This window comes from Scardinius erythrophthalmus (assembly GCF_964197995.2).
Source record: "Scardinius erythrophthalmus genome assembly, chromosome: 8".
In the NCBI taxonomy this organism is placed as follows: domain Eukaryota; kingdom Metazoa; phylum Chordata; class Actinopteri; order Cypriniformes; family Leuciscidae; genus Scardinius; species Scardinius erythrophthalmus.
The window spans coordinates 32441792-32467542 of NC_138228.1; the positions used below are offsets into that span (position 1 = coordinate 32441792).

At 37.4% G+C, this 25751-nt stretch overlaps 1 protein-coding gene across 4 annotated transcripts in view; it reads right to left on the bottom strand.

The window, feature by feature from the left end:
* The window catches only part of mvda (mevalonate (diphospho) decarboxylase a), a 31269-nt gene extending 9250 nt beyond the window's left edge, over positions 1 to 22019 (bottom strand). The window contains exons 1-8 of one of the 4 annotated variants that reach the window (XM_081373056.1): positions 21813 to 22019; positions 8608 to 8687; positions 7661 to 7731; positions 7420 to 7534; positions 7183 to 7329; positions 6908 to 7107; positions 5348 to 5422; positions 1635 to 1853 (exon numbers count right to left, since the gene is read on the bottom strand). In XM_081373056.1, coding sequence (XP_081229182.1) covers positions 1635 to 1853; positions 5348 to 5422; positions 6908 to 7107; positions 7183 to 7329; positions 7420 to 7534; positions 7661 to 7731; positions 8608 to 8683 — 903 coding nt within the window. In that variant the 5' untranslated portion in view covers positions 8684 to 8687; positions 21813 to 22019. Of the gene's footprint in view, positions 1 to 1634; positions 1854 to 5347; positions 5423 to 6907; positions 7108 to 7182; positions 7330 to 7419; positions 7535 to 7660; positions 7732 to 8607; positions 8688 to 8927; positions 9245 to 9614; positions 9715 to 21812 lie in introns of those variants that run through there. The other 3 variants (XM_081373055.1, XM_081373054.1, XM_081373053.1) reach the window with 3 other exon arrangements.
* Positions 22020 to 25751: the final 3732 nt, after the last annotated feature.

A 25751-nucleotide genomic window follows, 5' to 3' on the forward strand; every position in this document is an offset into this window, starting at 1 on the left:
GTTTGCACCAATAAAACAAGCATATTATGTTCATTACTCTCACCCACATAGATTTTTGGCTTAATCAATGTTATTATTAATATGACAGGGTCCTAGGAACATTTTCTTCCCTGTAAAGGGTCCCTGAAGCTGCATGAAAAACAAGTTTTATTCAATGGATTATATATAGCCTCAAAAGTTTACACTTTGTTAATGAGAGGATGTTTTGAGCTTTGTTTTGAGCGGTGAGTGGATTCTAACTCAAACACCTCTAATTGGCCATTGTGTTCAAGAGATCAACAAACATGTCTGTGATTGGCTAAATTGCTCACCGCAGCAAAAACACATTGTGAATAGAAACATTTGACATTCTCCAGAGCCAAAACACAAATATGAACTGGAGAGTTTGCCAAATTTCGCCAATGTGATATTATTACAGTATCAACTTGCAGAGTGCTCTTGCTTTCAATTGAGGGTTCTTAACACCTCCGTAGAACCGGGCATGAGTGGGTTTATTAGCCTCCACATCTGGATTTGCACCGGGTGCTTCTAAAGAGGTGGAGGAATTGCATGCTCAGGGTGTGTAGATATTGCAAAGCGATCCATTCTGGCGAGCTAAATTGTATAAATTATTAGCCAATAGAGTTTTACAGTTTTATAGCGCTCAGTCTACAAAAACAATCACATCTCATTGACTATATTGTACATCGACGTGATGTGGGTTTTATTAAAGCTGTGAATTTCATCTTTTAAAAACCAAATATTATATATAAATTTGACTTTGTGTTTTTTTTACCCATGTTTTAATTTTTGACTCCCAGCAGTACTGCTGCAGACCCCAGGTTGAAGACCTTTGAATTAGCACGTATATCTTATTTGATTTATGTACTCATTTTATAGATTTGTTTTTATTAATGTTTAATAATATGTTGTGTTGCCTTTACAAGTATGTTGTGAAGCAGCCTTCACAATCTGGGCTGATCAGACAAAGTCTTTCTTGAAGCATCAAGAAAGGCACAACTAGAAATGATTCAACAAACTCTGCAGCATTTTTACCATTACTTCGTCTTTTGATTCCTGCTCTTCCCCTGCCTCTGTTTGCCTCTTGGGCTGATAGAAGAATTAGTTGAACTAGTTTGGATATCAGACAAAATCAGTGTTAACTGGATTTAGGTATCAGACAAAAACAGATATATTTTAATGAGATTTGGTAAAGAAACTGGATCCATTATCTTGGACAGTATGATGACAGCATCTAACATTATACTACAACCTCCTTACAATTAGTTTTAGAACTAGATGAACATCATCTGTGTTTGGTCATTTGATGTCTTTACTAAAGGGTTGCAAGACTCCTTAGGTAGACTCAACCCCAGATGTCATGTCCACAGTCCATTCACTGACCCTCTGATGCATATTGCACACAGAAATACTTTCTAGTGAGTGTTGATCTGTTTGGCTGATTTAATTCAACTTTCAAGAGTAAAAGGAACATTGGTTTCATCATCCGCTTGGAATCAAAAGTTGTGTATACATGGTACTAGGTTGACATCATGAGTTTTTTCAAGAATGAAATAATCACTGGATTTGTCCAAGTTTGCAAGTTTGGCAAGGTTAAGATTAAATATCTGAATATTTAGTTGTAATGTGCTCACCCTGGTCTCTCCATAGAACTGGTTGTAGCGGTGCACAAGGCTGATGATTCGGTGGGATACGTTGTTCAGGTAGAATATTGGTGGGTAGGTGTCCAGGCAGGTGGCATGAAACTGATTACTGTCTTTCATGGTCAGCTCACCAAATGCTGGGAAGTCTCGTTGGCGAATAACCCTGATCATCTCCACCATACGACAGGGCACCACAACATCTGCCCGGTACTGTGGAAGAGTAGTAGTAGGTGAACTTATATACCTAACCTATGCAAATAAAACAAACCTAAATTACCTTAACTTGTATTCCACTGCTAAATTAAAACAGATGTAAATTTAGACTGCAAACTAATTTAAGTTATATATTGTAGCAGCTGGTTACAGTACTAAATTTGTACTTTTCTGTTTGTTCTAGACAGACTGATCATTTTTGCATTATTGGTGGGGATTTTTCATTGATTCCTTCTGAAGGTTAACATCATTACGCAAGTCTTTTTGAGTGAGTCACTGAATTATCCACTCAATAATTGTCCCAATACCCACACGTGCGGTCTTTGCACTTCACCACTTGCCTACATACATGACTTATTTCCTGTATGTGGCCCAAGTGTTCAAGTGGGTCTGAAATACAATTAGTTATGTGCTTTGAGACATGAGGTAATTTAATGCCGTCTCTCGTTTTGTGACGCCTTGTAAACTCTTCTGTGTGCGTTTATGTGTTTTGAAGGTGGCATGGCTTTGGAGAGCGCTCTGAAGGGAGGATGGGATCTCATGCTTTCAAAGCCTTTCCGAAATTGCTTACCCTACCTTTAAGTAAAGATTTTACATAGCTTTATTTACACATTTTTCTTTTAAGGACTTCCGGTGAGAGTACGCTGTGCACAGTGTGTTGCTTCTCATTAGCTATTTCCATCCACGTATTTATATGCACATTTTGGAATATTGCATAAAAAAACACTGGATGGAAACACCAAAATGCACATAAATTCTAAAAATGTGAATAAAAAAACGCATGCGCTCAGTTGAGTCGGATAATTATTTTAACTGATAAGAAACTACGATAAACTGCATAAACTACGATAGAAACACATTTACTGAATAAATTCCTTCATCGTCTATGCGATGGGACGGCATAACTGGACCAACTAGCAGATTGATCTCGCTGCACAGCATCTGAAATGCTGTTTTGGTTGTTCTGAAATGCCTGAGTAAAGTCTATTGTCAAAGTGGTTGGGTATAATTACCTCCCAGAACTGTCTTACACGACTGTGTTTCCAAACAGTAGGCATCCGCCTGTGAAAGCAAGATAACTTTGCTGTGTTCAGTCTGTATGCTCTGGGGCGCAAGTCATTTATTATATATGAAATTATTATATACAGTGGCTTCTCTTTCTGCAGCAGCTTATTTCTTACTGTGATATTTCTTAGTGATATTTAGCGGCAGTTTATCAGGAAGTGACGATTTTGTTCTCTTTGGCTCACTGGATGGAAACGGTGCTTTATTTGCAAATGTTTTATGTGATATTCCCCAATTTTGCGCATGCGTTAAATTTGCAACTTTGGGTGGAAACATAGCTATTGTTGTTTTGTTGATTATTTGTTAATTGCTTGCAAGTTGCTTGTAACTTTGTTTTATGGTTTATTGTTGATCTTCCACCGGTCTGCCTCGCTGGATGTTTGGATGAGTGTTTCCTGCTACTTTAAAGTGCTGTTGTCTTGACTTGTGTAAGGCGATGTTTAGACTATATGTTTGGATTAAATGGATCATCATCATTATCATAACCACCACCACCTTCAACGTCATCATCTGTGTTTTCCTCTTTTTTGATCTATAATTTTCAAATAATCGTCAAAGACATTTTTGGACTGTTCCTAACCTATTATTTATAAACTTTTGCTCTCACCTGTGACGGCGGCTGTTCGCGACGTTCAAGCATCTCAAACCCCTGTGAACTATGGGGTTATTTTTATTCAAAATAAATAGACTGAGATTCACAAACTAGATTAAAGACGCATCTCTTCAGCCAGGCATTCATATAATACTTTTAATCTTACAGTTAAATCTGACCTCTAGTTCATAGACGCCAGAGGAGAACTGGCCCCCGACTGAGCCTGGGTTCTCCCAAGGTTTTTTTTTTTCACCATCAGGTCACCTGATGGAGTTTTTTCGGTTCCTTGCCACTGTTGCCTTTGGCTTGCTCAGTTGGGGATATTTAATTGAATTAATCAATCAACAATACTATTGATCAGCATTACCAAACGTGGACGTTTTCCACTAGAAACAAACATTGATGTATTATTTTAATTTAATACTGTGAAGCTGCTTTGATACAATCTGTATTGTGAAAAGCGCTATATAAATAAACTTGACTTGACTTGACAAATAAATGAAAAGAAATTCACAAACATTTATAATACAAATAAACAAATTACAAATAAAATGAGATTTGCAAATTAATGTACGTGCACGCAAAAATTCAAAATGTCTGTCACTGCGAGTTTCCTTGTAAACACAGTCGGTAATGTGTTTTGTAAACAACTGAAAAAGAAACCGGAAGCATATCATGCTGCGTTCACGCCATGTTGTAATTACTATAAACAAATCATTGAACAAAAAAATCAGCTCACATCACTCCCATCCTTCAGCAACAGCACACACTATTGAGTATAGCATTCAGTTTAAAATACTTGTCCTGGTTTCTAAGGCTTGCCATGGTTTAGCACATGGTTGATACATCCTTATGTTCCTACCCACATACTCTTAGATCAAGTTCTGAGAATTTGATTGTACTACCCAAGTTCAAAATATCTACTGTTGGAGATAGGACATTCAGCATATCAGCTCATAAGCTTTGGAACAAGCTGTTGTCTCTTTACTCTAGACCAGGGTTCCTCAAATCCGGTCCTGGAGGGCCACTGTCCTGCAAAGTTTAGTTCCAACCCTGATCAAGAAAATTGCAGATAGGTGAGTTTGCTCAGGACCGGATCTAAAGTCTGCAAGACAGTGGCCCTCCAGGACTGGATTTGAAGAACCCTGCTCTAGTCTAGACCTTCAAGACTAACATTTACTTATGTTTTGTTAACTGATATTTTCTTTCACTGTCAGATCCTTACTTATTTCGGCTACTATCTTGTGTTATGTTATAAGATCTCTGTCTGACTACCTGTTCAATTTGTTGTTCCCTGATTATATCTGTATTATAGGAGTTATTTTTCAAAATGATGTAAAGTGTCCTTCTTGAAAGGCGCTATATTAATAAATAAAATAAAACATATTTTGCTTTTCAATGCTTTGCACTTTAAAATAAATTTGGTTAAATGTGACAGTGTACTGTATGTAACAGACAGCACAATTTAATTGTGGTGCTTCTCATTAAATGATAAAAAGCAGTTTTACAAAATACGTAACAAAACGTTATTTGTGATTTGTGTATCACAATATTCGTTGTTTGTGACGTTATTGAGTTTTTCGTTGACGGAGCAAAAATACACAAAGTATCTGGCAACTTGTGTCTAAAAAAATTCACAGACAACATATGTTCACATTCATGGCACAATTCAAACGGGACCAGAAAATAATTATTTTCTCCCATTCACTTGCATTGACGATTTTTCAACCTAGAGGTCCACTTGGGGTTTTACGGATGGGCCGGACTTACCAGCTCTATATTGCTATAATACACCCCCCAGTAAGGACAAACAGAAATGATGAATCATTTGTACCTTCAGAAGTTGACTTGTTTCCACACTAGTGTGCATTCCAGACGTGCTCCCAACAGACTTCTGCTCAGCACTCACCTGAGAGATAACATTCATATCAGATACAGAAATGAGTAGCTGACAAATAGACATTTTCCAAGATCTCAGAGTAAATCTGTTGAGGGAAAGTGTGTGTTTTAAAATGCTGTAACTGGTCACCAGTGAGCTTTTCACTACATTCGGAGGTGGTGTGAGACCTCTCGAATGCATCTTGCAGAGCATTTATGTCTTTTCATGATCTGACCAGTAAAAACAAGTGAGTTGAGCAAGTGTAAATACACGTAGAAATGCATGGGATTCCATCACATTTATAGTGTAAATGCTAATGATTTTTTTGATTTGTCTCAGATAGCACAACTGCCTACTTAACTGTGAGTTAATCATTGCACAAATACAAACTCAACTGGAACAAATTGTCACAGAAATGTATTAAATGGAAAGACTGACATTCAAGTTAAGACTATAGGAAGAGACTTTTGAAAAACACTGGGGGAAATGGACTACACATATATCAAAACAGAGAAAAGGGAGATAAATGTATGCATATAAATATTCCTATCACACATGTAACCACCGTGAGAGAATATTACTTCAAGCTGCATGAAAGTATGGATATGGACATGAGAGTATTTGTGTTTGTATGTATGTCTACGAATGTATGTGTCTATAAGTGTGTATAAGTATGTTTACATGATAACCTGTTGACTTGTTATATTTTGAAATAATTTCCATGCAAATACCCATGAAGCTGTGTTGACTTGTTTGTTAATGTTTATCTTTGTTCTGAAAAGTTGTATAAAAATAAAGTTAAAAAAAAAATCATTGCACAAATACAAAGGTTTAAACTTTAACAGTCAAAGTTGTTCAGTCAGTGGAAAAAATGGAAAAAGTTCAAACATATAGATGTTAAAGACATGATTTGCTTTGGAAAAAAGTAGATCCAGCGAAGTACATCTGATGTTTTAATACAACTGCTAAAATAACCATGAACATTTTGTTCACAACATTGTGTGTGTTGAGAATAACAATGAAAAGTATTTGGGAGTAACTGTGGCAACTTTTTAGTGCTTTGTCAACATGCAGTGATACACTGATGTAGTGAATGTGAAGTCAAGAGATGATAAAATACACACCACTTGTGTTCACTACTTGTGCCTGATTACTTAAGACAGATGTTCATTTTAGACTTATATTCCTCATAAAGTGTGTGTGATTTTCCAATCACTAAACCCGTTTTTGCATCCTGAAGGACACAGACACTTCGTATAAAAACTTCCCGGATACACTAATGCTCAGCAATGTTTAAATTGTTGGTCTATGTACATGTGACAGATATCCTATTACCAAGTACAAAAGGACAGTGGACTTGCTGACCAACTCAGATCATTTTTTCAAAGCATTTTTTTTTACTTTTAACCCCAATTGATATGCATCCTGGTAGATCCAACTAATTTAAAAAAAATATCTTTTATCCACATTTTATGTATGCTGCTGCCATTCTAAGGGTTAAATCCACACACTCACCACTAGGATCAATACTCTGAGCTCCGGCCAGTACGACTCAGATTCCACTTGTTCAGCGATACTGTCTTTCCCATCTGACCGTTCCCCCATCTTCCACTGGACAAAGCCACCGTACAAACTCCTGCATGCACTGCCAGAGCCCTGTCGCGCCACTGTAGACAGCTCACCCTCCACACCGAACAACTGTGACAGTGTGTACACTAAAACAACCCGAGTTTTCACATCATCATCAGGAGCACAGAGTCTCATTTTATGTCATTTCTTTTTTTACTTACCCAGACAGGCATAGCCTGCTGCAGAGGATGCCAAGCCAGCAGCAGTGGGGAAATTATTCACAGAGCAGATATGGACCTTATGGGACACTACGCTGATATCAGAAGTTGGATCACCAGTATTCCGTCTCTTGCGAGCTAACCTTCGAACTGGTGAATTAAAATGAGTTTAATATCACAATGACAGCTCCTGTCATACAGTGCTTAATAATGTTAATGTTCTGAAAGTCAGGGACGTACTTTCCTGCAGACATGACTGCAACCTGGGGCAGCTGATATCCTCCTCCTTGCCATTCAGCCAGATGCGGTCTTGCTGAAAACTTCTGCTGCATGCAATTGTTGTAGTTGTTTTGAGCTGAGAAATAATTATAGTATATAATGGCAACCTTGCTGTTACAGCTAAAAATCTAGAGCTCTTAAAATGCATTGTGGTAAAGCGACCAGTGTTGACAGGGCTAAAAATATGGGGACTATCAGTCACCTGTTCCTGATGCAGTGTCACACTGAGGGATGAATTGATTGGCAGAATGAGATCTTCATTGCGTTTCCCCCCTGATTCAATGGCAATAAGTAATAACTCAACAAAACTCTGAGTAGAACATGTCCAATATTACAAATATTTGCAGAAGATGTATACAGTTTCCCCAAAAAGTTTTTGGTCACTTAATTCACACTTACAAATGTGCGACTGTCACTGTAGTATTATGTATACATTTTTCTCTTCACTAAAATGATTTTTTCTTCATTTTTGTTCAATGCCTTCTAATCAGCTGGAGCTTTGGAGATTTATGGTTTCCTTACCACTGTCGCCTTTGGCTTGCTTAGTTGGGGTAGCACTTACCCCCGGTTTCACAGGCAAGGCTTAAACCTAGTCCCAGACTAAAATGCATGTTTGAGCTGTTTTAAATGAAAGCAACTTTCACTGCCATTTCTTAAAATATGTCAGTGCCAATGTTTTGTCTCAAGATGCACACCAGTAAGGTATTTTTCTAAGGAACGTTATTAAAGATACTTAAATTACCTTATTGAACTAAATCTTAATCCTGGCTTAACCTTAAACCCTGTCTGTGGTCTTAATATCCAGCAATATTACTGATTAGACTGCATTGACACTATCAGATGAGAACTAAACTTAAATTGAATTGAATTGAACTGAATAACGACCCTATTATCTTGCTTTAGCTTTAGAGCAAAAATTGGAACTTGTCTTACTTTTGGTGTTTGCATAATTAATTCTGTTATCTTCTGTTATTATTGTGAAACTGCTTTGAATTATTATTGTGAGCTCGTTGCAGTCACTATATATATATATAAACAAATATGAAAATAAAAAGAACATAGTAAGGACAAAAAAAAAACAAAAAACTTTAGAACATCTTATAATAATCACAAATGAATCCATTATGTTTGAAAGACATGCACACTTACAGTATTTGACGACCGCGATGTTCACTGGTGCCGTGCAGGTGACCATAGCAAGATTTTGGTGACTGCTTTCCAGCATATTTCTAAATGTAAAAAAATTGACAAACAGATGATTTAACAATAGTGAATTATTTACACGTACAACGTGCACTGTAGACCGGCTACTGCTTGACAGTTTAAAACAGAAAGCAAATGAACACAACAGAATATTTGGATTGGGTCACGCTGAACACGAGAATTCGTATTTGACCAATTAGAGAGATCACCGTACAACCCTATATCAAGTGAACCAATGATTGGGATCGGACCATGGTTTCACGCACAGATAGTCAGCGGATTTGTCGAATAGAAAGCCAGATCTTCCGCGCATGCTCAGTATCACCGGTGCTCGTCAAAAAATAAGTAGTGAGCCTTCTTTTACTCTCTATGGTAGTGAGAGGAGAAACGAAGCTTTTCGAAACTTTGAATCAATTGATTCCCTAGTTAGAAGTTCTCGAAACGTTACACGCTGGTGACGCCTGATGGTCAAAACTGTGTAAATACATCGAAAATTCAACCAAAACACACAAGAAGGACCTGGCCAGAGCCCGTCTACGGAGAGCCTGCCCACTCCCTATTAAGCCCTGTTGTACCGAATTTTGGTTGTAGTTCCACCAGAGTTCCACTGGGGGCGATCGCCATGAGTGCAAAATGAATGGGAGTCAATGGGGCTAGACGGCTAAATTTGTCTCTTTCACTCGATTGCCGTTGAGAAATCTGAGATCTGATTGTAGATTTTGCAAGTTCAACATGGGTTATGGGTTGAAAGTTGAATGAACGAGTACTTATGTCCTTTTGATTTCTTACAGGCTGAGTTGTTGTTGCCCATAACACGCTAGCATTCTGCTAATGAACGCTGATTGGTCATTGAAGGACTGATTACGACAGGAGATACCGCTTGATGGCATCGTGGCATCCGAAGCAGGACCAGAAACAAACAAAACAAAAACTCTTCTAGCACGTGTATTTACCTGTGTCAGCTGTGCTGTCGATGTCTCGAGAGAAAAGAAAGTGCAGAGCGCGAAAGCATCAGTGTGACTGAAGGATTGCCGTAAAGCCGTATCTCTGGTCGTACATGTGTATGACGTCATTGACACTTTAAAAGACTTTTTAAAGCAAACAAGTGACTCTAAAAAATCTAACACCCAGCAATGTGTAATTTATTTGCATTTCCTTTCGAATACAACATTCAAATTACTAGACAAAAAATTATATCCTGAGAAAAGTGGATTTTTATTGGTATAGCGCCATAGACCTCCATTCATTCTGCACTCGTCCTGTGAGCGCCCTCATATGGAATCAGAGAGGAACTGCAACCAGTTCAGAAGCCGGAAGTGTACTGAGAGTGAAACTTCTCGCCATATTAGACATTGGCTGCGTTCGAAACCGCATACTCAATGAGTAGGTACTTAATTTCAATGAGTACTTACTTAACGAGCGCTAAAAGAGTAGGTACTTTATAGCCAGATCTCGTTGAGTATGAATGAGAACCGGACATCTGCCATGTTGACGTTATCATGTGACCTACGACGCGTTATCAAACGCGCAACAACTTAAAAGATTTGAACGACACGTTTAATTCATCTATCTGTAAATATCATGATATTGATTAAACTTGCTCATTTTGTGGTCTTTTTGAAGAAACTGCTGCCCATTTATTGTGTGAGTACATTTAGGGTTGATTTAAGTTCTTATATTTAACCCTACTAATGTGACCCACCGTTTTATCCTTAACGATATTTATTTTTATTACGAAATCCCAAAATTGTCATCTCTTGAATATGTTGTTAATTTCTTTATTTTATATCCAAACATTTTCATCCATAAGCAAAAGTGGCTTACTGCTTTGTTTTCCTCTTTTTCTTGTTAAATTTAACTATCGTTTCATCCCTCAGGCCTATAAATAACAGAAAATGCATTTTTTTAAATGTATTATATAATTATTTAAGAAAATATATATTGATATTCAACCTTATAGGTTTTTTCCTGTGTATAAAATCTCATAATATGTTTGCAAACCCATGATATATATATATATATATTATATTATATTATATATATATATATATATGTATAAATACATACATACATATACATACATACATTTACCTCACATTTACTCGACAGCCCTACCTAGAACGGTTTTCCTCAGCGTTTGTAATGTCTGCACAAAGGGAGATTCACCTTTGGAGAAAACTGTTGATTTTATACTCGAAAAATATAAGTATCATTATTAAAAATTAATATTACCCCAGAATGAATTGCATTGCTCCCAGCCCAAAACATACAATAATAACAACGATAAATGCTGATCAATTAATTATATTACTTTTTACTGTAAATTATATAATTCAATAAAACAAACAAAATGTAATGTATATAATATGACATAGCTATGCATGAATACACTCTAGATGTGTATATAGTGAACATCTACATTTTCCTTCAAACAATAAATAAAGCATTAATTAATTGTATTTTATTTACTGACAACAATGAGAAATATTAATAAATTAGTAAAAGAATGAATCAAAGTCACCATCACACAATAAACAAATGCATATACAAGTCAACACATGAAACAAAGCTTTATTACAATCATGTATGTAGGCTACAGGCACTGAACCCCACATCCTTCTGCCATCTCAACACAGCGGTGCCCATTCTGCAGATTTATTCTGATGAATCAGATGACCGCCAGAGGTGAGCCGTTCCCTCGTGCCTGAGGTTGTTGCGTGATGTGTTGTGCTTCACAATCTGAGGCAATAAAGGCAGGTGGAGTGATGGTGGGTCTCATGAGGGCAGGTGGAGGTTCTCATAAGGGAGGTGGAGTGATGGAGGGTCTCGTCCATGGCACCATCTCCAGGATTCAGCTCTGTGCTCTTCGTCCTCAGTGCTCACACCAGCCTGCTGACATTTCAGATCCTACAAAATACACAAACATAACACAAAAGCAGTAATTTTAACAGCACAATGTCATTTGATTTCAGTATTATTTAGAAGACAAAAATGCTTTTTTCCACAAATGCCGCCATCATCTTTCTTTGCAGGTCCTGCACCACCACAAAAGCTGTGCAGCAAATGCACAGAAATCAAGAATCAGAAAAGTGCTGTAATAGCTCTGTTTGAAATTACAATAATTAAAATAAACTACAACTTAATATTTAAATAGTTGTTGTTATCCATTTCTGTAATGTCACAAAGTCTTTGATGGCAGCATTCAGCTTCATGAGCCACTCTAACATCCAGACCAGACTCATGTTACCTCTGTGATTTATGAGCTCAACACTACATTTACATGTTGAGGTTGTTTTAACTTTTAGTTTTTATCCAATATAAATGTTCCTCAATTTATCAACTAATGGACAAATAAAATAGATAACTTATGTTTAGTTACTTTATAGATTTGTTCTACATAATAGCACACATACATCACTCAGATGTCTATTTCATATAGTAATATGCAATTCTTATAGAAGAGTTTCTTGCCAGATATTAAATAGACATTTAGTAATTGTATTTAAGATGTATACGGTTTAAAATGTATGCAAATCCACTTTGGAGACGTATGTGTCCTTACTGGAGCTTCTCTGTTAGCTATACATAATAAAATGTGATTTACAGCAAAATCACAAATAGCCTATACAGAGGTGGAAAGAGTAATAAAATATTCTACTCAAGTAAAAGTACTATTACTACAATTTTTTTTTACTTAAGTACAAGTAAAAGTACCAGTCGAAAAATCTACTCAAGTAAAAGTAAAAAGTAGCTCATTTAAAATGTACTCAGAGTAAAAGTTACTGAGTTACTTTTTTAACAGCGGGGGTGGGTTGGGGAGTCCCCCGAGTAGGGTTGTAATGGTATGAGATTTTCACAGTATGATAACCGACTCCGGAAATATAATGGTATTAAAAAATTATTAAATATAAAAACTGTATTATTAAATTAGGGTTATTATTATCATCAGTTAAAATGAGTTACAGTAAATGGATGAAAACAGTATTTTTGGGAACATTTGTTTTGTTTATTAAAATTTCAATAAAACATGTCTAATCAACTAATTTCAATAAATGATTGTGAATTTGATTAAAGGAGTAGTTCACTTTAAAATGAAACCAGCCCAAATGATTTACTCACCCTCAAGCCATGTATATGACATTCTTCTTTCAGACGAATACAATCAGAATTATATTAAGTCAAGTCTCCTTCATTTATACAGCGCTTTAACAATATAGATTGTTTCAAAGCAGCTTTACAGAGATAATAGGAGATTACAGTAACAGAGAGTGTTTTGGCTTTACAGCCGCTCTAGAATAAAGTTATTGTCCAGCTAAAGTTAGTTTTTGATTCATTAATTTTTGATTGATTCATTAGTTGCGAAAAGCACATTAGTTGTTAACTTAGGGGCCGCTAACACGACACCGCTTTAACAGAAAACAGAAAACTTTAATGTGTTCTGGCCGTTCATTTGCACGACAACAGTGTTTGGAGCTCAAGAATGTAAACCTTGAAATAAGTTACAAGGTGCAAGCTTTAAAATTTGAATGTGTGCATGCGAGTAGTCTTTCTTTACAAATTGACCTCACCAAATTACTTGTCTGGCCTGCATAATACAAAAAAAAATGTGTCGCTTCCGCGTATCCATGCGAACTGGAATCATTTTGATAATGTTTTATCTGTACAGAGGTGAAGGAAGCCTCTGATATTAATAAACACCCTGACGCTTCCTAGCTTGATAATGGCTGTGGATTGCAACCATCAGTTTGAAGCTCATAAAAGTGCATCTATCCATCCATCATAAAAGTGCTCCACATGGCAACGGGGGGTTAATAAAGGCCTTCTGAAACAAAACGTTGAGTTTGTGTAAGAAAGATATTCATATTTAAATCTTTATGAAGTAAAATAACTAGCTTCCGGCCAAACGAACATATGTATTCGACTTAAATCTAAAGCGCAACTTATGTGAGTAATGCGACATACTGCTGATATTTACGCTACGCCAGGACGCACTACACTACTTCTGATGTCATGAGTTGAATAAGTTGCGTTTAAGGTGTAAGTAGACTGCGTATGGCGTACTTTTTTGAGCTTTAAACTGATGGTTGCAATCCACTGCCATTATAAAGCTCAGAAGCATCAGAGTGTTTATTAATATAATTCCGATTGTATTCGTCTGAAAGAACAAAGAAGAAAGTTATATAGCCTACACCTATAGGATGGTTTCAGGGCTGATAAATCATGGGGTAATTTTCATTTTAACTACTCATTTAACAACTTATTTTTTATCATTAATAATTTATTAAAATGTTCAAGAACAATAGACTTCTATGAAATGTATTTAATTCAGAAAAATCCTTTTTCTTTTTATGATTTAAAACAAATATATTATCCAAACGGTGGTAATCAAATAAAAGTTTAACACATTTTTTTAACCTTTTATTTTTTGGCAAAGTGCTGCAAAACAGATTTACTCAATTAAACCATGGACAAAAAAAAATCCTTAAATAATATTTAAATAAACTGTATTATTATTGTTGTTGTTAATATTATTATGAGAAATTCTATTGTAGGCCCACAACAGTTATGTCATCATTTCTTTGTAGTTAAACCAAACTTTTATTTTGATGGGTTGCAATGAAGTCCTGTTTCAGAGTGTAGGCTATTTGACAAGGTTTTTCTCAAAGGTCATTCTCTCAGAGCAGCTCTGGAGATGTTCATGTTTTCATGTTCTCATATTGTTTGTGAGATGCTGAAAACACCATTAGCGCGTCGCATACTTGAGTATGTAAACGGCTCGTCTCATTCGCACTGATTCACACAGACAGACACGCAGATTATACATTTATATAGCAGTCTCTTGTGCTTTAATATATAGACTACAGACCATGTCGCAATTTGATTTATTGTACAGCTTTACTTTCATGTGTTTTACGTGACGTCTGCGTTACTGTAAATTCCATTTTCATGATAATGAAACTCCGGGATTCCCTCTGCATAACAGAAATTCTTCGACCTTAAATTATAAACAGGACATATCTTAATCTGCACGGAGGGATGGTGTTCCCGAACACGTTCTATGTGTTTCCTTCTTTTGCAGCCAATTTGCGTCCACAATTTTTGCAAAATGAATAGGCTATGCTCGAGCCTCGAGGACAACCACGCGTTCGTTTTTCTATATCCAAGTATCCCCATACTTACCAGGGGTTCGCCTCACGTGTGTGTGTGTAAAGAATCTGTGTTGTCCGTCTCCATATTGTTTGTGGTTTTTTCGTGTCTGTTCTCCCGACTCCCGCCCTTCAATCAATCAATGCTGAGCACGAGCGCGCGCGCTGTTTTACCCATAGTAGGCTAGTTAATGTTTTTTTAATAATGTTTTTTTTTTTTTTTTTACTCAGTAACGGATATGTTTTAAAATGTAGCGAATTACAATACTTTAAACAAAACATACTTAAGTAAAAGTAAAATTACAGATTTTAAAAACTACTTAAAAAAGTAGAAATACACAAAAAAACTACTCAATTACAGTAACGCGAGTAAATGTAATTCGTTACTTTCCACCTCTGAGCCTATACAGCGTCTTTACACCTTAAACAATTCAACAGTTTACTGTACAGTAGTTCAACACATGCGATCATTTGATTTGTAATACTCACATTTGAAAACAGTCTCGTCCGTCATCCTTTCCGTCACGTTCGAGTATGACCTATCCTTCTTCTTTTTTGTGACGTATCCTCTCGCGTGGCCTCCTGGGATAGAAGAGTATCCATCGGTCGAGCACTCAAAAATCTGGCTGGAAGCAGTAAGCCATCCGGGAACTTCTCGCCTACTCTTTTATGAATACTGATGTTTCGAACGTACTGCTTCCTTCACGTACTGTTTTCGCCTACTATATAGTAGGAAAGTAGGCATATTCGAACGCACTTAAGTCCGAATCTCGCGATAATTAGTACGTCACCCAGGTAATTCTCGCCTACTCTTTTGGATTCGTACATACTTTTTCGCTCGCCTACTCTTTTTCCCATACTAAATAGTAGGGAAGTATGCGGTTTCGAACGCAGCCATTCTCTGACCTGGCTGCAGCCTGCATATGGGGAGGGGCTGCATCTGGGGCGGGAATGTCACCCCGCCCCATGATTGGTTCCATCGTCTTTCATAGATAGAAGAAACATGATAGAATGGAAAGTATTTCACGTGATAGAAAATGTGTTTGTAGTTGGTGTAGGAAGGAGTATGTAATTTAAAAAACTGGAAAAGCTGTGCAGTTTCACAAAGCCTTGATTTTAATGCACAGAAGGAAAAAAACAGCCTGTAACACACAATGTCCCTGAAATGATTGTTTTGATAAGCTATTCTTTTGGCTAACGCATGAATGACCCCACAGCATTTCAAAAAATTATTTGGTTGATCTACAGCAGGAGGGTCAGGTCTTTCTTGAGGTAGAGGAATGAATTATGAATAAGGCTAAATGATTTGACATTTTGATTTGTTCATATCACCATAGTATGAGAAAGGAATCCCCTATTCACCTAATGGGAATTCCCAGATGTAGTATTTGTGCAAGTATTTGTTACTATTTTTATTACAACTAAAAAAAAAATAAAAAATCATTGAATCCAGTAAATTTGTGTGTGTTTGTATTCCAAGTTCAAGTGCAAGAAAAATGTCTTGGACCACTCCAATGAACTCTCAATTTTTTCAAATTAAAAGTTTGTGTCAAAATTACCCGAGCAGAGGATGAGAGCGCAAAGAAGCAAACCGTGTCTAAGTGTTAAAAAGAGAGAGAGAGAGAGAGAGAGTCGATAGTTTCTGTTGCAATTTCGATTTCTTCTCATCTATACCTACATGGTTTGCTGAGGGGTTGAGATAAGGCAGTAAGTTTATAAAACAATATTTAGTGGTAGTTCTTTAGTGGTCATGGTAGTTTAGTGGTAGTGAATTGATTGGCAGAATGAGATCTTCATTGCATTTCCCCCTGATTCAATGACAAAACTCTGAGTAGAACATGTCCAATATTATAAATATTTACAGAAGATGTATACAGTTTTCCCAAAAAGTATTTGGTCACTTAATATGATCCAACGCTGGATACTCTTATAGGTTACGTCCGTGGATCACGGCTGAACGCGTCTTCTCCGCACTCATTTAAGTTACAAACAAACATTTTTTCGCCTATCGTGCGTCTACTCTACACCCGTACCACTGAAAAGACGGATTATATCCAAGACTTAAGCCATAAATTAGTATTAATATTGATAGCACCACTGGTAGCGTCGTTGCTAACTTAACTTACTGTCCATCTGTTAAAATGGCGAATATATCAAATGTAAGTAGTCTACCTTTTGGTGCAGGTGAGGACACATTTGAGCTGCACGCGGTGCAGTCTGAGCTGGAAGCTGTTGAGAAACAGATCCACGACCTTTTAGTAAGAAAAGCCGAGCTGATAGACCGGCGTTTGGCTCTCGAAACATCACGTGCCGAGGCACACAAATCAGAGATTAATGTTACTAACCCGCTGACTCCGACCTCGTCTACTCCGTGCGTTCCTCAACATCGGTCCCGAACGTCGAGGTCGCGATCAGCCATGGTCTCGTTCACTCCGGCTCCAACATGCCATCACGAAGCCTGGATTTTTCCGCAGCGGAAGTCGCGAGTCAGGTCTAGACCAAGAAAACTCTCTCCGACCCTCCCGGTTTTCGAGATATCCACACAAAACCGCTTCTCCCCTCTTCGCGAAACAGAACGCGATGCTGTGATCATCGGCGATTCCATCGTTCGACACGTACACGTTACGTTAAATAAAAGTAAGGTGCATAGTCACTGCTTTCCTGGTGCTCGTGTTTCTGAAATCGCTGCTCACGTTCCCGAGATTCTGAACGAGCGCGTCGGAACCGTTGTCCTGCACGCGGGAGGGGCCGACATCAGACTGCGCCAAACGGAGGTTTTGAAGAAAGACTTCAGGAATCTGATCGATACGGTACGCAGCACATCGCCTGATATAACGATTATTGTGTCAGGACCGCTTCCCACGTATCGACTAGGTCATGAAAAGTTTAGTAGATTATTTGCGCTTAATGAATGGTTAATGTCATGGTGCAATGAGCAGAAACTTCTCTTTGTAAATAATTGGAATCTGTTTTGGGAGCGTCCTAGGCTTTACCGTGCTGATGGCTTACACCCAAGCAGATTCGGATCGGATCTTCTGTCAGATAACATCTCCAAAATGTTAAATACCTTTTGACTAGTAAACAAAAGTCCAAATCATAGTCTCTGCTGCACCAATTTAACTGATATAAATAGTGTAGAACATTGCATAGAAACTGTGTCTATTCCTCGTTTAGTGAGATCAAATCATAAATCTACTGCAGGATCTAGAAAAAATCTAATTGTTATTAAACCAGAAAATGTTGCTATTGGTAATCAAAAACAATTTTTAAAGCTAGGTCTTCTAAACATTAGATCACTCACACCTAAGGCAGTTATTGTAAATGAAATAGTCACAGATAATAGCTTCGATGTACTTTGCCTTACTGAAACCTGGCTTAAACCAAATGATTATTTTGGTTTAAATGAGTCTACTCCAGCAGGATACTCCTATAAGCACGAGCCCCGTCTGAATGGTCGTGGCGGCGGTGTTGCAACAATCTATAGAGATTTTCTCAATGTTACTCAGAAAACGGGTTATAAGTTTATTTCATTTGAAGTACTTGTACTAAATGTTACGCTCTTAGATGTTCGAAAAACATCCCTATTATCTCTAGCCTTGGCTACCGTATATAGACCGCCTGGGCCTTACGCTGATTTCCTAAAAGAGTTTGCAGATTTTCTCTCAGACCTATTAGTTAACTTCGATAAAGCATTAATTGTTGGAGACTTTAATATCCATGTAGATAATCAAAATGATGCGTTAGGGGCTGCGTTTACAGATTTATTAAACTCCTTTGGGGTCAAGCAAAACATTACCGGACCGACTCATCGATTTAATCATACACTCGATTTAATTATATCCCATGGAACCGATCCAACCGATATAGATATCATTCCACAAAGTGACGATGTCACTGACCATTACATGGTAACTTGCATATTACGTACTCCTGTAATATATCATGCTGCGCCGCGTTATCGATTAGGCAGAACAATCCTTCCATCCACCATAGATAATTTTTCAAACAGCTTATCGGATCTGTCTCAGCTGCTCAGTGAACCCAAACAAACAGATGAACTTGAGGAATTAACTAGCACTATGAGCACCATTCTCTCTGGATCATTGGATATTGTTGCGCCCATTAGATTAAAAAAGGTCAGAGAGAAAAGTAAAGCACCATGGTACAACAATACTACGCGTGTTCTAAAGAGAGAAACCCGTAATTTAGAGCGTAAATGGAAACAAACCAACTTAGAGGTCTTTAGAATCGCATGGAAAGACAGTATGTCACGTTATAAAAAGGCCCTAAAAGCGGCCAGGGCTGAGCATCTACGCAAACTAATAGAAAACAACCATAACAATCCTAAGTTCTTATTTAACACCGTGGCGAGACTAACAAATAAACAGATGTCTCCTGAACAAAGTATTCCATTACAGTTTAGTAGTAATGATTTCATGAAGTTCTTCACTGAGAAAATAGAAAACATCAGAACCACAATTGTAAATGTTCAATCCTCAATCGCGCCTTATAATTCAGCCTCAATTATCACGCCGCAAGAACAATTACAGTGCTTTACAACTATAGAAAAAAAAGAGTTAAATAAATTTATCATTTCCTCTAAAACAACAACATGTTTATTAGATCCCATACCAACTAAACTATTGAAAGAAGTGTTACCTGTAGTGGAAGAGCCTCTCCTCAATATTATTAACTCGTCTTTATCTTTAGGTTATGTTCCAAAAACATTTAAACTGGCAGTTATAAAACCTCTCATTAAGAAACCACAATTAGATCCGAATAATCTAGTAAATTATAGACCCATTTCAAATCTACCTTTTATGTCTAAAATACTAGAAAAAGTTGTGTCCGCTCAACTGGGCTCTTTCTTACAAGAAAATGACACCTATGAAAAGTTTCAGTCTGGATTCAGGCCGCATCATAGCACTGAAACTGCGCTCGTTAAAATCACAAATGATTTACTTTTAGCTTCTGACCAAGGCTGTATCTCAATATTAGTTTTACTTGATCTTAGTGCTGCGTTCGATACTATAGATCATACAATACTCTTAGATCGACTACAAAATTATACTGGTGTTCAAGGACAAGCATTAAGCTGGTTTAGATCGTATTTATCTGACCGCTACCATTTTGTTTATTTAAATGGAGAAAAATCTATCATAACTCCAGTAAACTATGGAGTGCCGCAGGGATCTGTGTTAGGCCCTCTATTATTCTCAATATATATGCTACCACTTGGAAATATTATAAGGAAACATGGAATTAGTTTCCATTGTTATGCTGATGACACTCAAATCTATATTTCATCACGGCCAGATGAAAACGCTAAATTATCCAAATTGACAGAGTGTGTTAAAGATATAAAAGATTGGATGACGCATAATTTTCTTTTATTAAATCCAGACAAGACAGAGGTACTACTTATCGGTTCAAAAAACCACCCACAAAACCTCTCACAATACAACTTTAACATAGTAGGATGTCCTGTTACTTCATCCTCTACAGTAAAAGACCTGGGTGTTATATTAGACTGCAACCTGTCTTTTGAAAATCATATTTCATATGTTACAAGAACAGCCTTTTTCCACCTTAGAAACATTGCTAAGCTACGTAATATGCTATCAGTTTCTGACGCAGAAAAGTTAGTTCATGCATTCATGACCTCGAGACTAGATTACTGTAATGCGTTATTAGCCGGTTGTCCTGCATCCTCAATAAACAAGCTACAGTTAGTCCAAAATGCCGCCGCTAGAGTTCTAACTAGATCAAGAAAATATGATCATATAACACCGATTTTATCATCCCTACATTGGTTACCTATAAAGTCCCGTATTAATTACAAGGTATTGCTACTGACTTATAAAGCCCTAAACGGCTTAGCTCCAGTCTATTTAACCGATCTTCTATCGCCCTATAATCCATCACGCTCTTTAAGGTCACTAAATTCGAGGCTTTTGGTCATACCTAGGATATCTAGGTCCACCAAAGGAGGGAGTGCATTTTCACATTTAGCACCAAAACTCTGGAATAGTCTTCCGGATACTGTTCGTTGCTCAGACTCGCTCTCCCAGTTTAAAACTAGATTAAAGACGCATCTCTTCAGCCAGGCATTCATATAATACTTTTAATCCTACAGTTAAATCCGACCTCTAGTTCATAAACGCCAGAGGAGAACTGGCCCCCGACTGAGCCCGGGTTCTCCCAAGGTTTTTTTTTCTCCATTAGGTCACCTGATGGAGTTTTTCGGTTCCTTGCCACTGTTGCCTTTGGCTTGCTCAGTTGGGGATATTTGGTGATATTTAATTAAATTAATCAATCAATCAACGATACTATTGATCAGCATTACCGAACGTAGACGTTCCACTAGAAACAAACATTGATGTATTGTTCTAATTTATTACTGTGAAGCTGCTTTGATACAACCTGTGTTGTGAAAAGCGCTATATAAATAAACTTGACTTGACTTGACTTGACTTAATTCACACTTACAAATGTGCGACTGTTCCTGCATTATGTATCAATTTTTCTCTTCACTAAAATTTATTTTTCTTCATTTTTTGCTCAATGCCTTCTAATCAGCTGGAGCTTTGGAGATTTATGGTTTCCTTACCACTGTCGCCTTTGGCTTGCTTAGTTGGGGTAGCACTTACCCCCGGTTTCACAGACAAGGCTTAAGTCTAGTCCCAGACTAAAATGCGTTTTGAGCTGTTTTAAATGAAAGCAACTTGCACTGCCATTTCTTAAAATATGAGGCAGCAAGTTTATAAAACAATCTTTTATTGATAGCTCTTAGTTCTACCATATTTGTAACAAGGAATTGGAAAAAAAACTTTAATGATGAGTTTTTTTCTGGATATTGATCTATAGGCAATATCTCCTGTTTAGAAAAAAAATGTGTAATGACCATATCCAGCAGAGGCCCATAGAGATCCATTCATTTTTCTGGATGTGGCTAACAATATATGTTGTCTGGATGTGGCTAACAATACATGTTTAAGAACTTACTGTATGGTTGATGAAACATCAGAACGAATCTATGAGAAAATCCAAGATCGACGACTCTTTGTTAAGCCCCTGTGGTGAACAATCGAGTCCGTTTGAAGAGATGAGTCCGAGCTTAGGACCCCATTAGTATCAGGGGGGCATGGATTTCTATTATTTTGAAGGTACCCCCGGGCGCCGCCATTGGCTAGCGGACCCCCACCTGCTGTTAGCATCCCATTGACTCCCATTCATTTTGGCGTCACTTTGACAGCGAATAACTTCACATCTGAGGCGTTTAAAGACTCCATTTGTCCATTATTTATTCCTAAAGAAACACGAAAAAGTATAAAAGGCTTCATTACCTTGTATCTTACGTTATGGCCCCGTAGAAGCAATTTTTGTAAAAGTAGGCTAACGATTGCGTCATAGCCATGCGACTCTCTGTCGCACAGTAGGAAATTACCGTATGGACAGCAGGAGAAGCTCGCGGGCAATCGGGAGGACGTGGAGGCAAAATGACAAAGTAATTAATCAAAACAACTACTAAAAGTTTCTCCTGCTCCAAGCTCATGGACAGCTCCTACTCACACTCTCCGTCTCTGCAAGTCTCGGAAGGGAATGATTCAGATTGATTTTGGCACAGCTACTAGAAGACAGACGGTTTGCTTACGTCACATCTACGTCGTCAAGCTCAGTTTGAGTCTGCGCAGTACGCTCGACCCCCAGGAAGTAAGAGTTTCTAATTGGCTTCACTTTGTCTCCGTTGAATCCAATGGGGTCGCTGTGTCCATTTCTTTTACTTTCTATGATTAGTATGCCAGTAGTATGTCTGATCTAAATCTGTTCTCGCGATAACTTGTAGCTAACGTGAGCTGTTTTAGTGTTATTATGTGGTATCTTTATGTAGAATGCTGAATCCTGCTGCTATAATCTCAAGTTGCGTCAATATCAGAGGAGAAAGACCGCTACATTTAAAAATACTACTAGTTATTGTGACGGAATGTAGTTTTAAGAGTTTTTCAGTCGAGAATGTAGTTGTTTGAATCTCAAATATGTTGTTTGTTTATACAGATAGCGCCTATTTAAAAAAAAAATAAGCTAAAAAAACCTGCATGGTTCACCTTTAAATATTTAATATTTGGGCTGTTAAACATGTATTCCTTCTAATTAAATTATAAAACTCACATTTAAAAACAAAAGACTCCTTTGTGTGGTTACCATGCAATGACGAGTTCACATGATCAATGACACAAATTTGCTTATTTTATTGACTGATGCATAATCCTTTGAAAGAGAAACTTTTTTTTCTAAGCAATGGCCTACAGCAGGGTAGTTTTGCAGTATTTTAATTAAAGATAATTACATGTACTAAAGTGCTTCTAACATACAGTGTATGTATAGTATATCAAAGGTATATTAATTATATTCAAATAAATGTAACAAAACCCCAATTAATGCACACAATTCTGAAAGCATATTCCAATATTTAATGTCAAACTGTTTAAAGAAAACAATAAAAATCAGTTAATTATATATATAAAAAAATATCCAGATACAGGGGCAATCTATTATAGTGACACATACAGTAATGTAAAAAAAAAAAAAAAAAAAAAGAAATAATTCCAAGTTATATTTTTACAAACCAAGAGATGAGATTCAACTTTGTTATGTGAAAATATATTTGTTTCTTCGCTTTAAAGAACAAATAGGCAAAAACAAAGGGTGCACCTCACTGGACACATCCTACGCCTTCCCAAACAACAACACCCAAAGACAGTTATGAAGTGGACACCACCAGGAGGATGCAGGAGACAGGGAAGACCAAGGAAGACACGGAGACAGATGTTTCACGAAGACCTGAAGAATGCCAGTGTCCCATGGGAAGATGTGGAGAACTTGGCCACGGATCGAATACGTTGGAGGACACTTGTTGCCCAATGTGCCCAGCACAGCACAGCACTTGATATATATACAGTGAGGAAAATAAGTATTTGAACACCCTGCTATTTTGCAAGTTCTCCCACTTGGAAATCATGGAGCGGTCTGAAATTGTCATCGTAGGTGCATGTCCACTGTGAGAGACATAATCTATAAAAAAAATCCAGAAATCACAATGTATGATTTTTTAACTATTTATTTGTATGATACAGCTGCAAATAAGTATTTGAACACCTATCTATCAGCTAGAATTCTGATGAAAGATCTCACCTCGTGGGGTCTCAATGATCCTAAGAAAGGTGAGAAATCAGCCCAGAACTACACGGGAGGAGCTGGTCAATGACCTGAAAAGAGCTGGGACCACCGTTTCCAAGGTTACTGTTGGTAATACACTAAGACGTCATGGTTTGAAATCATGCATGGCACGGAAGGTTCCCCTGCTTAAACCAGCACATGTCAAGGCCCGTCTTAAGTTTGCCAATGACCATTTGGATGATCCAGAGGAGTCATGGGAGAAAGTCATGTGGTCAGATGAGACCAAAATAGAACTTTTTGGTCATAATTCCACTAAACGTGTTTGGAGGAAGAAGAATGATGAGTACCATCCCAAGAACACCATCCCTCATGTGAAGCATGGGGGTGGTAGCATCATGCTTTGGGGGTGTTTTTCTGCACATGGGACAGACAGGGCGACTGCACTGTATTAAGGAGAGGATGACCGGGGCCATGTATTGCGAGATTTTGGGGAACAACCTCCTTCCCTCAGTTAGAGCATTGAAGATGGGTCGAGGCTGGGTCTTCCAACATGACAATGACCCGAAGCACACAGCCAGGATAACCAAGGAGTGGCTCTGTAAGAAGCATATCAAGGTTCTGGCGTGGCCTAGCCAGTCTCCAGACCTAAACCCAATAGAGAATCTTTGGAGGGAGCTCAAACTCCGTGTTTCTCAGTGACAGCCCAGAAACCTGACTGATCTAGACAAGATCTGTGTGGAGGAGTGGGCCAAAATCCCTCCTGCAGTGTGTGCAAACCTGGTGAAAAACTACAGGAAACGTTTGACCTCTGTAATTGCAAACAAAGGCTACTGTACCAAATATAAACATTGATTTTCTCAGGTGTTCAAATACTTATTTGCAGCTGTATCATACAAATAAATAGTTAAAAAATCATACATTGTGATTTCTGGATTTTTTTTTTTTAGATTATGTCTCTCACAGTGGACATGCACCTACGATGACAATTTCAGACCCCTCCATGATTTCTAAGTGGGAGAACTTGCAAAATAGCAGGGTGTTCAAATACTTATTTTCCTCACTGTATATATAAGATTACCAGAAGATTAAAGTCATACAATTTTGAAAATAAAGTAAAAATTACAAGAATTAAGTTATAGTATAATGAGAATAAAGTCGTAGCAAAATTGCGATTAAAGTCGCAATACTTTGAGAATAAAGTCGTTGCAATAGGGGATTTATATTGGAAGTATATTGAGTGAATAAACTTTAATATTTTGAGAGGGGTAAATCAGAGTATTACGAGAAACAATGTGATTATCACAATAATGAACACTGCGGAGGATTTAGTTAATTTCATTTTGACTGGAATTTGATTTGGAATTCTATGGAAGCTACAGTCTTACAAAGATAACATTAGCACAACTAAGTTTACGAGTAGGTATATAACTATACAACTACAATGAATAATTTAGGCTGCTCTAAAAAAAAACATCTTTTGGTGTAGCTGCAGAATTATGCCTCAAACGAACTCTCATATGTTTATGTTGAAACATTACTAGAATTGTATACACCTACTGTACACAAGGGACTGTGTGAAAATTCCACTTGCTCCGTAAAAAACTTTTGTGGTGTCCAACCATTAATTCTTCACATGTATTTAACATTAAAAATAGTAATAACAAATGTTCTCAAGTTTTAATAGGCTCCAACTCGGTTAATTGACTAAAATACATGAATAATAAAACAAATGTTTGTAAAGCGATACCATGCCCTTTGTGTGTAGAT